At 34.6% G+C, this 12,358-nt stretch overlaps 1 protein-coding gene across 4 annotated transcripts in view; it reads right to left on the reverse strand.

The window, feature by feature from the left end:
- The window catches only part of LOC124359091 (PH and SEC7 domain-containing protein), a 160,120-nt gene that overhangs the window by 25,899 nt on the left and 121,863 nt on the right, over positions 1 to 12,358 (reverse strand). For all 4 annotated transcript variants that reach the window (XM_046811528.1, XM_046811526.1, XM_046811529.1 and 1 more), the window contains exons 6-7: positions 3,686 to 3,915; positions 2,265 to 2,458 (exon numbers count right to left, since the gene is read on the reverse strand). In XM_046811528.1, coding sequence (XP_046667484.1) covers positions 2,265 to 2,458; positions 3,686 to 3,915 — 424 coding nt within the window. The remainder of the gene's footprint in view (positions 1 to 2,264; positions 2,459 to 3,685; positions 3,916 to 12,358) is intronic.

The raw sequence follows: 12,358 nt of genomic DNA on the forward strand, positions 1-12,358 counted from the left end.
GTACCTTTATGAGAAAAAGGCTAACTTTCCGGAAATCGCATTTATTGTGAAAACAAGACAAAATGAGGCTCTAGGTCTACCTTAGAAAAGTCCTGGGCCATACTGGGGTCCATCTGCTACATCATCCTTTTCATTTTGAACCATTCTTCTTTTTCTTCTTTCTTGTCTGGCTTCTTTCGCTATTCCTTCCGCCGCTTTCTCACTTTTCCTCTGTCGCAATTCATCAATTCCGCGCAAAGCACTCACTGACCTATCACATAAACTTAGTCCAAGCTTCTGGAAAACTTCAAGTTTGCCACTATTTCCATCATTGAACGAAATGACAGCATCATATACATCAAGTTTCAACGTATCCAGCCTTACGAAGACCCGTTTTGGAATTTTGGCCCATACCACATTGTTGAAGCTCTCTGGATTCTGCGTATGTCCGTGTAAACATTATTTTAACAACTCAGAATTTGTTAGTGCCCTGTAGATGTATTTTATTTCTAACATTATCTCTTGAGGTAGGCTATCTTTGTTGTCATAAACTGTACCTTGAGCCTTAGCCTTCTCATAACCACACCACGAGTCTACGCCTTTTGGACACAAAACCGTGTTGAGGATTTTCATTAGTGGAGAGTTTATGAAAGTAGGTGGCCCGAATATTTTTCTTCATTTCTTCTACATTCTTTACACCTCTTCTTATTGCAAGGCCATAATATGTTTGTAATTTGTCTATTTGGGCGTCTGTTAGTCTTTTCTTTCCCCCAAGCACCTTACCGTCACCTAATTTTATTTTTATTTATTTATTTCACAACAAACATAGGCTAATAGGAAAATCAGATGTCAAGTAACATCAGAGGTAACACAGAGTAAGAATCAAGTCATAGAGGTTAAAACTTCTCTGTGTATAGAGAAGTGTGCACTATACAATGTGCTGAAAGAAGTGGTCAGCTTTCTCAACGCGTTTTCCGACCAAAAACAGCTGACATACCACTAGTTTTTATTTAATTTTGAAACTTAGGAATAAGATACAACTGTGAGAGTTATATTTTTTTAAAGGGAATAAACTAACAAATCAAAATAAAAAATAAAAAAAAATTGTATAAATTTTATTTTTTTGCGTTCCGACTCCCCTTAATAGAAGAAAATTTTTCCCTCATGGTGCAGGATTTCAGGTCAAAGCACCAACTTTACTTTTAGTAAACTAAATCTAATGACACTTCAGGACGTTGCCGCCACTGTTTCCTTACTCTCAACTTTCAGACAGAATTAAAGCACACCACGTGAGGAGAAATCACATTAAGTAATCAAGAAAACAATTAATTATTTTAATGATATACAACTTTACTGCAAACATGATTTACTCTGATGAACGAGTACATCGAGTTGAATATTCACCAAGTGCATTATTTTACTCATTGTTATAAATCATAAAGAGGATTCACGAAGCAGGCAGCTCTTATTCACGAGTATATAGTATCTTTGACAATTCATACTTTTGTGTAAGTAAGATAGAATGAAACAATTTATTGACAAAATTATATCAGTGAAGTATTGTGTGCATTTCTTCAATAAAAATTATTATCACGGTTAGTTGCAGATTTAGCTTAAAGGGGTATTGAGAAATATTTCTAACAATTATGGGGAATGTTTTCAGGTGGAATTTAAGACGGAAATGCTGTAAAAGTTTAAAATATATGTAAAACTATGGTTCTGATACATAAAGCTCAGACTTTTGGCCTCTTAATTACGGAATTAGCATAAGGGAACTTTAAAGATATTTAAACATAAGTAACCTTGGTTGTACCCAAGTAAACTCGGGCTTGTTTACCCATGCTACTTCTCACTGTTAGTTCAAATAATGTTAACTTTTGTTATAATGAAACCGGACATCACATGATTCATAATATATATTGAGTATTTTTTCTCATAAAATAAAACGTAAATTTGATTGGGATGAGAAGGTTAGGAGGATGTTGTACAAATCGTGAAACATAAGTGAGAGCCTAACAGCGCAGAAGCGGGCGTGACCTGCAGCGTAACCATCTCATTAGATTTTATCCTACACTTATTTTGCAATTGTTTTTAAAATTTTAACAATTTGAATTATATTGGGTTACATAAATAAGACAGTACTGGTTACGTATCAAATTTCTCAATACGTAATTTCATAATAGGTCAATTAATTTTTTAGACCCTGTTTTTCAGGGATCCAAGACTTGAAAATCTTGCAAATAATAATATCCATAGAATCTTTGAACATGAACTTGATATCTTACCTTGAGAGTTAAAGCTCCCAGGATTGCAGTCCAAGTAGCGCTTGGAGAAGTGAACAAGCACCCTCTCACGCTCTTGTGTTTCTCCAGTCAGACTAAATTGCTTGAGGAACTTTCGCAGAGCTACATCCAGTGAGTCTCCCTCGAACATGAAGTACTTAAGATACTCTTCTGCTACAGCTCTACTAAAGTCATTGCTGGAAAAAGTCATTATGCTACTATTACTATCCATGATATTAACCCTAGAGTTGTAAGCAATATGGAAGACAAGACTACTTATGTACCATTGTTGAGCTCATAAGACAAACACATTTTACTTAAGCTGAGTAAAGTATGTAAGTAATATATTTTTACATTATAATATTAGTTTTATGTAAGAGGCCTATTCAGAAAGTAAGGAATGTTTCCACCTGATGTCGCCAGACGCACGCTAATCCCTTATACATTGGTGTGCTCGTGCTCAGCACCTCAGTCAGCGTCCAGCGGTGACAACGGGAATATCTCTGTGCTGCCCAGTTTTATTAACATTCTAATTTGAAGTGTGCGGGAATAACGTAATGGACTGAAAATTCTGTTAGTAAGTGATGCATTCAGTTTAAAAATGGCAGGACAAACATTTATGATCAGTCCGAGCATTGTGACTGACTATCTGGTCGCCAAAGTTGACGAAAAGATTCGTGAAAACCGCCGTTTCACAATAACTGAGCTTTCTCTGTTTCCCACAAGTTTCACAGACTTTATTGTTATAAATATATTACATAAATTTTGTGCAAGATGGGTGCCAAAAATGCTTATAGATCACCATAAAGCTTTGTCGTTTTTGGAGGCCGACCACAGTCGTGATGGTCATGGATTTTAAAAAAAGTCTACAGTCATGGATTTTTACTTGTTACAAAGAATGAAGACCTGGGTAGCAATACAGCGTTTTGACAACACGCTGAGTGGTGCATTTTTGGTATGCGTCACTGAGTGACTAACATCACAGATGGCAGAATTCCATGACACAGGCATGTCAAAGTTTGTCCACTGCTATGATGCCTGAATTTGTATAGTGATTATATAGAAAAGTAGTATTTTAGTCCCTCTTTCACATGCATTTAATAAAATGTTTTTCTTGTACTTGGTTGCTTTTAAATTCCAAATAGTTTTTTTATTTTAGAATAACCCTTGTACATTAAAAAGAATTCGAATGCAAACCATCTAAGTAAGAGGTGGTTAAAAATTGTTTTAATAATAATGTAAATAACTATTTTCAAACACACATATATAGATTTTTTATTAATAGAGTAATAGTGTAAATTGTAAATACTTCAATAAGTACAAGTGATACATTTTTTAAATTATGTAAATGTGTGAGCTACTTATTTCTAAAATGGATGTGTCCTTATACAAAATAACAAAACTACTTTAAATGTAATACTAACTTTTTACTGAGATGTCGAGAGACATCAGACTTCTTGAAACCATCAAGAGTGAAGAGTCGCTTGGCAAGACGCACCGCAGAGGGTATGTCCACTGCCTTGGGGCTGTAGTGGAAACTGTGTAGGGACTCTATATCACTCTCATCCTCCAGTGGTGGTGATACTGCTTTGGCCAGGTTGGCAGCACTCTCTGTCAGTTGAAGTAGCTTCTCCTCATCAGAGTCTTTTAGAGCCTGAAACAACAGGTTTGGTACTAAATAATGACAATATTAAGTTAACAAGAAATCAACATCACTCACCTAAAAGGAACACTGAAAAGAAACCGCTCATAAAACAATCACAATAAACAATAATAACTTACAATGCCTTGTACGGAACAGGAAAAAATAAAAATTGACACACCAGGTGTGTAAGTTCACAACAAAAAGTACGCTATATACTTTTGCACAATAGACATAGCACCCACAAGTAAGTTTGAAATTCATACCAGCTGTCACATACTACAAATAGGCAAAGTTTAAGACAGTTAAATCACACAACATTCAAAAAAGTATTTGCATGTGGGTTTGGACAATTTTTCCATAAAAAGCTTATTATGCTCAAATAGTAACGCCATTAGCGTAGACAAAACCCCTCCAAGTATTTCTTTATTTTAATATGCCGAAGACTTGATCTGTCAAAACTTATAATATAGCAAATTCTCCATTTTCTGTAATGGTTTGAGATGGTTGATATTGTCATTTAACCTGTTGGCGAGTGCGCATGTGACATGAAAAAGATCCCATATGAGGACCTTCGCCATATGACATGTCTAGAGATTACATTGAAATCCAGTAGTTTAAACATTCAAACATAATCTGAATGTTGAAATCACAGTATATCCAACTAAATGGTATGTCGTAAGTCCCCGCCCCGTGACGTCAATGGTGTGTTGGAGCTGATCATCTGCTACACCCAAATCACAAGCTGTTTGGCTCGACTGTATCAGCTGACACAAGGATGCGTGCGATACCGCCGTTTAGTTTTACATTCCATGGTTGAAAGTATCCGTAACATGCTACGATCTGATGGTAAATCAAGGAACTAGTTGCACCACTTGTGACAGATTTCGCGCCTTTTTTATTCTGCCGCTATTCTGCTCCTGACTGATGTGGTTATGTTTCTACTGTGCTACTTTTCTATTGTAATTACTGTTTCTGTTTGAAATTATAGTACAGTGTTATTTAGTGTGAGTGAACACGTTGCGATGGAATGGGAAAATCGCATCTGTGACAATAGCGATGCCATTCGCAGAGAATTGGATATAGAATCTGAAGGCAGCTATAACATTGATAACGATGGACATGTATTGGATTCCGATGGAATGTTTTTAATTTTGAGGACATTTTTGAGAAGAGTATGGATGAAGATTTTGCAATTGCGAGGAAAACCGCATGGAAACTACTGAAGAATATTCCAACGTGAGTAGCCTAGTCAGTACACCTTTACCTGACCTACATGGACAAACAAATGAAAATGTACACCCTAGTAATGATTTACACACAGATTAGGTATGCTCTACTTGCAAATGGACACACAATGCCAATTTTGAACCTAGGATAGCTAATTTTGAAAGTTCAAGGTCAGGATTCATTGTTACTGATGAATTAGGAGCCAATGAGTGGAAGGAAATTGACACATTTTATAAAATATTTGACTATGATTTTGTTTCCCACATTTCAGCAGAGACAAACAAATACTATTTTGAAAGCACTAAAGGTGTCCTCACTGAGTTTTCCAAACTTCACAAATGGGTGGAAACAAATCCCGATGAAATTTATTGCTTTTTAGCAACCAGCCTTCTGATGTCACATTTGAAAAAAAATACAATAAAACAGTATTGGTCGAGTGATCCACTAATAGAAACTCCTATTTTTTCTAAGATTTTCTCTAAAGACAGATACCTACTTTTGAGGCGCTTGATCCACTTTGATGACAACATAAATTCTAATTCTGGGGATAAGCTATACAAAATTAGGACAGTAATAGAAACATTGAGGAGAAAATATAGATCACTAATTCAGCCATACCAGGATTTAGTTGTTGACGAGAGCCTCATGCTTTGGAAGGGAAGGCTATCTTTTCGCCAATATATTCCCAATTCCCAACAAAAGGAAACGATTTGGTGTCAAAACATTCGTCCTGTGTGACTGTGAAACCGGAGTAGTCTTAGACTTTATAGTTTATATCGGTAAGGGTACAAATATTGACGAAGACAGTTGTAAAGGCCATGTCACACTGCCGTGGCGTCGCGTCCGTCCATCTGCGGATGGATTTTTAAAATAATCGCTAACCATGTTGTCAAATAGGACAAGTCACACTGACATGACCGACGTGGCGCAACGTTCGTCGCGTCGGCCACCGTCTGCTGCGCTATGCGGCTGGAGCGATCCTTGGCCGACGTCGGCGATGCTACGAAGGCTCGCGCATGCGCATAAAGCACCTCCCAACCCCCTCACCGGGGTACCGCGCGCTCTTGCCACTGCCTACTCCTTTTATTTTATATTTTTAATAATTTGTTTAAAAAACCCTTGCGCAAAGCTCTAAAACAGCCCGACACTCCAGGATGAAATGACCGCCAGTTCTAGTGTTAATGAATACTCTGGTGTCATGTTTATATACAATCATTTTATTTGTTATTTTTCATATTATGTTTGATCTATAACACAATTAAATATGCCTTATTTTAAAAACAAAGACTTATTACAAAACTGAAAACACCAACACAAAAATTACAAAATAATCCTTTAAAGTGCATCTTATATATAAAAACCAATAGTTTTAAAGAGGTATATCAAAGTATTGAATGCCCTAATTACTAAGTTCATAATAGAAATAGTATTGCATGTAATAATGAAAATATAATTTTGATAATAATAATTATTAATGAATACGCTCCAGAACAATAAATTAATTTTGTAGAGCTATAACAAACTATTAATTCCACTATCAGTGTATAACTAAACAAATTCAAAGTAGTTTAAATGCATAAGCAACTCCTAGAAAGACGTGGCGTTGGCCGCGGACGCGTGTCTGGTAGTTTGACGGGATTCGAGACCGTCGCGGCATACGCGGACGTTCATACTATGGATGGACGGACGCGACGCCACGGCAGTGTGACATGGCCTTAACGATGGCATTTCATCAAAAGTATTCTAAGACCATATTTGAATAAGAACCACACAGTTTATATGGATAACTGGTATTCCAGTCCAGATCTGTTTTCATGGCTATATGAGAAAAATACAGGAGCATGTGGCACGTTGAAAGCTAAATGCAAAAATGTGCCATGTCTCACGAAAAAAAATGAAAAAAGGAGATGTTGAGCTGCGGCATAATGATATTATGCTTATAGTTCGATGGTGTGATAAACGTAATGTAACCATGATTACAACTGTGAAAAAACATGAAATGGTAAAAGTAAATACAAGAACAGCCATAAATCAAGTGAAACCTTTATATGTTGTTAATTACAACAGAAATATGGGAGCTGTGGACCGAGCCGATATGATGGTTTTGTTCAATGACACAACAAGAAAAACTATGAAATGGTATGTCAAGCTGTTCTTGCATTTATTAGACATATCAGTTTTGAATGCCTATCTCATCTACAGAGAAAAAATGAAACAAACTAACCCTAGTGTAAAGATTCACATCATTGAATACCGCATGAATCTATTTCGACAGTTGTTAGAAGCCCACATAGCGCCTAACAACGATGCAGCTGTTACCGTCTCGCGGCCCGTGGGCGGAGCCAAGGACCCGCTCCGACTCTCCGGTCGCCATTTCCCCTGCCCACTACCTGAGAGTTCAAGCCACAAGAGGAAACTTCAAAGACCTTGCTACCTATGTATGCACACAACCAAGGCCCCGTCACGGCGAAAGGACACGTCTTATGAATGTTCTTCATGTGAAGTATCGCTTTGCATTTTTCCTTATTTTCAAAATTTTCATATGCAAAAAAATTTCTAAAAACATATAAAATGCTCAAAAATATAATGTAACCTTATCAACAGAGTTTTTACAAGTAATTCAATAGTTTTTTGTAAAAAATTAAATTTTGTTACCGTTACTCCTTTGAGGTTAGTTAAGGTAAAACGGCTCACTCCTTTAATAACCATTACACGGGAACGTCATATGACGTGCGCACTCGCCAACAGGTTAACATCATTAGGTCTAATGGCTTTAACAACTTGGGACTAACAGTTTTGAGATGTTGCGACACCCTTCTTTGGGTGATTGTCCGGTTTACTCTCAGCTGTTTTATTGGTTGCACCCAGCACTTCCATCTGCCTCTTCCTTATTATTTTTATGTAAAATGTTCATCATGAACGTTACTAATGAAGAAAGAAGATGATAAGCTGATAAAACTAAACACAATTTGGCAACATAATAAAAACACCTGACAATGGATTATTATTGCAGTCATTATTAAAATCAACACTAAAAATTACTCCCATAACGGTTTAACATAAATAAAATGTACAACTAATCTTCAGTCTTTAACCCACTTCCTGTCTTTTAAGAACATTTCTTGTATTCTACGTAGAATTAATTTAGTAGTAGTTCTGTTAATTAGTAGTTCCAAATACTCAAGCACTCAAAATCATTCATACACAAACTGACAAAAAATTTAAAGTATTAAATAACTTTTATACATTACAGTTATAAGAAAGCCCACTAGATATAATAACAATGAAAAACCTTCATAACAACAATTAATTGATAATTTAAGTGGTTCTGATAGAGAAAAAAGAATGTTGATAACAATTAAAAATGTTGAATGATTCCCTTTCATACTTTATCAATAGATAAAACTACAGAGATAAGATTCAACAGTAAATAAAAAATAATCTAAACTTCTCGAAATTTCAAACACATACACACAATACAAGGACACTTTTATATAATAAAAAATCTATTAATTAATTAATTATTAATTTACTTTATAAGATTATAAATCTAAAATAATGACATCTAATGATGTCAATCTTTTATTCATTCCCAGATTTGTACTATGTCATGTTTTATTCATTAAAATTATTGTATTTTAAGTTAAGAATTATTTTTATAAAATTGTAAACTTTTAGCCTAATATCATATGCATAATGGATTATTTATAACAAATAATGCTATTGTTCAATTATTCCTGTCAACTGTTGGTTTTACTTTCATTCTGATTTACTTTGTCCTATTTGATATTAACGCCAATATAAATCAGGTATAAAGATTTAATCAACTTAAGTAAAAAAAAAGAATAAAAAATAAATTAGTTGTATTACATTCAGTTATGACGCTGGTACTTACAGTGAAATACACCATGATTTGACATAGTCACTCAAGACACTAACTGAACACTGATCAAATTGAGGAGCACAGAACACAATCTTTGTCTAGAGGAGATAAGGACTATGTTGATAGTGCATGACTGTACATAGATAGTATGGATTTAAATAAACAAATAAACAATGGATATCAGCACCAGAGGGTGTTGGAGGTCACAGTGCTTATTTATAATCAGTCCAGTGCTAACTTTGATTCTCTTGATTCCACACAATCTTGTTTCTTCTGTAAATTGTTGGTTCACTATAACTGTTTCATTGGTGACTCATTGTGTGTATACCTACCATCTCTGCTAATGTTCTTAACGATTATTTTTTCATACTTTTAATTATGTATATAATGCTAATACTGATATTAGTTTAACCCTATAGTGGCGTTTAGTGGATTCCCAATGTTGTTTATGAGGTAGCAGGCATTGGTTTTCCGACGATCCTGTACATTTTCATTTAACCCATTGCGGATCGAATTGTTTTGGTACGCGGGCACCAGCGGGCACGAATTAATTTACGGTCAGCGGCCGCACGAACAGCAATGGTGTGCCACAGTATCGCTCGCTATCGTATACTAGAAAAGTCAGGTGTGAAGGTATTCGTTCAGATGGAACATGGGCCTGCTGGGGTATCCGTGATGTAGGAACGATAACACGCGAGCAAGGTTCCGGGGTGACAGGGATGATGTCTGAACCATAGTCTAAATAAAGTGGCTCGAGCGAAGCGATTAAAACATCCGGGCCATTGTCTAGATTAAACCCACCAACATGTACGTCTGCGTCTTTTCGTTGTGTCACTAACCTCAAAAGTATTATAATAACAACTGAGGAAAACACCCAATCAGAAGCGCTAAAAAGCAGAGAGTAAACTCATATGAATGATTTTTCAACTTCGACGTACAACTGCGATCTGTAGAATATTTATAAAACTTTTGAAAACTCTAAACGTAGACCGTTGCTTAGTTGACAAGTGAAGACGATCGCCCAATCTATCAGACATTAAAAGAACTATTTGGAGGGAAATTTAAAAGCAGACCGCTTTTGTGACCTGAGCTCATGCCGTTAGGCCCGGCCGCTGCGTGACGAGCCCAGCTCGTCAGTGATCCGCAATGGGTTAACTCATGATTAAATGAGAATACATACAAATAAGTGATAATGGTTATAAGTACATTTAATTTAAACATAGCATACATCAACAAAAAGACAAGATTCTGAACTTTAATTTTAAAATATAAAACATAACTGTTCCTTCTAAATTTGTCTAAGAATAGTGAAATAAAAGTATAATAATTTCTCAAAGTCCTGATTCATGGCAGTTAACCAGTTGCATTGATGAAATTCAGTAACTTTGAAAAATTCTATACACATTATTTTTTTATAGAAACTTTAAAGTTGCACCAATGAAAAGTTCTATTTCTAGAATATGGTCAACTATGTACTTTTATGTAGGGATTATAATTTCCAAGCAAAAGATTCTCGAAATTATGTTTTTATATGAGAAATCACAAACAAACAAAAGTTTCATCAGTTAGAAAACCAACAGATATTATTTTATTTGTACATGCAATATAAGACAGTGTTATTAGTAATGTCATTTATACTAAACGAAAGACCAATATCTGTACTCTTGCTTGACTATCTTTATAATAGTTGTGAGTCAGCAGTAATCATGACAGCTGTTTCATTCATAAGCCACATTTTGTTGGTTGCTGCATTACCCGATGCAAGAACTCCCAAGTCAGTCCAAACTGTTAATTTTTTGGTGTGCTTGTTGATGTTGTGAAAGAACATTAATACATCATTTGCTTATATCATAACATGTAATTTGAAGTGTGAAGTCATATTGTTTAATATACACTTAAACAATACACCATACATTATACATACATACATTAACCATAAATATAATATTGATTATGGTATTATTTATACCATGCCTAAACGTGATTGTAAAATAATCTAATAGTTTGTGAGTTTCAAGTGTTGTGGCTTACGTTTTTACAGGTAATTTGCAGTTTATTTACACTTATTTAAAGTATGTCTGAATTAACTTTTAATTAGCTTTTTTAATAAATTTAAATAGCACAGTGTCAGTGTAAGTTGTGACGCTATAACAAAAATTTAAAACCAGTTGTGCTTCGCTAGCAAAATTTTAATCATATCATGTTTTACACTATTGAAACTCACAAACTGTACTTAAATGATAAAAAATAAAAGGATGTATCATATTTTCTGAAAGATTAGGATTTGATGCAGTTTCTATAACATTTGCTATCTCTAGCATTTTTTATAAAGAATTATGAATGTCAGCTTTTTCTTTTATCTTTTTCAAAAACTGAGAACTTCCCAGTTTAAGTTGATTTAAAATATATTTCTGGAGATGTTTTTATTAAAAATCTAATATAATTTTTCCCTTGGTGTGTGAGTAATAACAACTTTTAATTTCTGTATTTGAGTCACATTTATGTTGTATTGTCAACCACAAAAAATTTAACACTAGGTCATGACTACCTATATTTACGAATGTTTTTCCATAATTCATAAATTAATTTAGCTCTAGGATGACCAAAGTGCTAATCTACAGTTTCCAGCAGATTTTAAATTAAGTAAATCAATTATGACTTCTGAAATCAAATTATTTTATTTCAAGAGGTTCAATCTACAGTTACAAAACCAGAGGTCAAGATTTGGAGCTAAACATGCAATATGAGTGTTCAGTACAATGTTATTAGTTTTTACAATTTATAACAATTCAAACAATCATATTAACTTGTTCTGGTTTTTCTTTACTATATAAAATTAAGTTGTTTATAAGCAATATACATGATTTAAGGTTTTCAACAGATATTTAAAATAAAAGTAACATTTTTGGTAATTTTTTAATGTTTCAATTACTACAAACATAGTAAAAAAACTGATGTGAGCATTTCAAAAACAATTTTTTTTTTTTTTAACAACGAATAAATTTCAAAACTTGCATATAAATTGGAATTAATTAGAAATATTTAATACTATTTTTATGACTGCCTGACATTTAACCCTCTCCCGCTCGTATTGTTTCCAGGCGCTCACGGTGCTTCTAACTTCAATTAATTCGCTCTGTCGTCACGCACGGTCAAAATACGCGGCACCTCAACTTACACACGTTCTGTCATTGTAATTAACTATAATTAAATATATTAATTATTTTACTATACATTGGTTCAATGAAGTTCATTGTACGAGACCAGGGAGGGGGCACACGGACAGCTTGGCGCCGGTGGCGCGGGGTTTTTTGTTGCGCAGGTACTTGGTGAAGGTCATTG

This window comes from Homalodisca vitripennis, chromosome 4 (genome assembly GCF_021130785.1).
Source record: "Homalodisca vitripennis isolate AUS2020 chromosome 4, UT_GWSS_2.1, whole genome shotgun sequence".
Lineage (NCBI taxonomy): Eukaryota > Metazoa > Arthropoda > Insecta > Hemiptera > Cicadellidae > Homalodisca > Homalodisca vitripennis.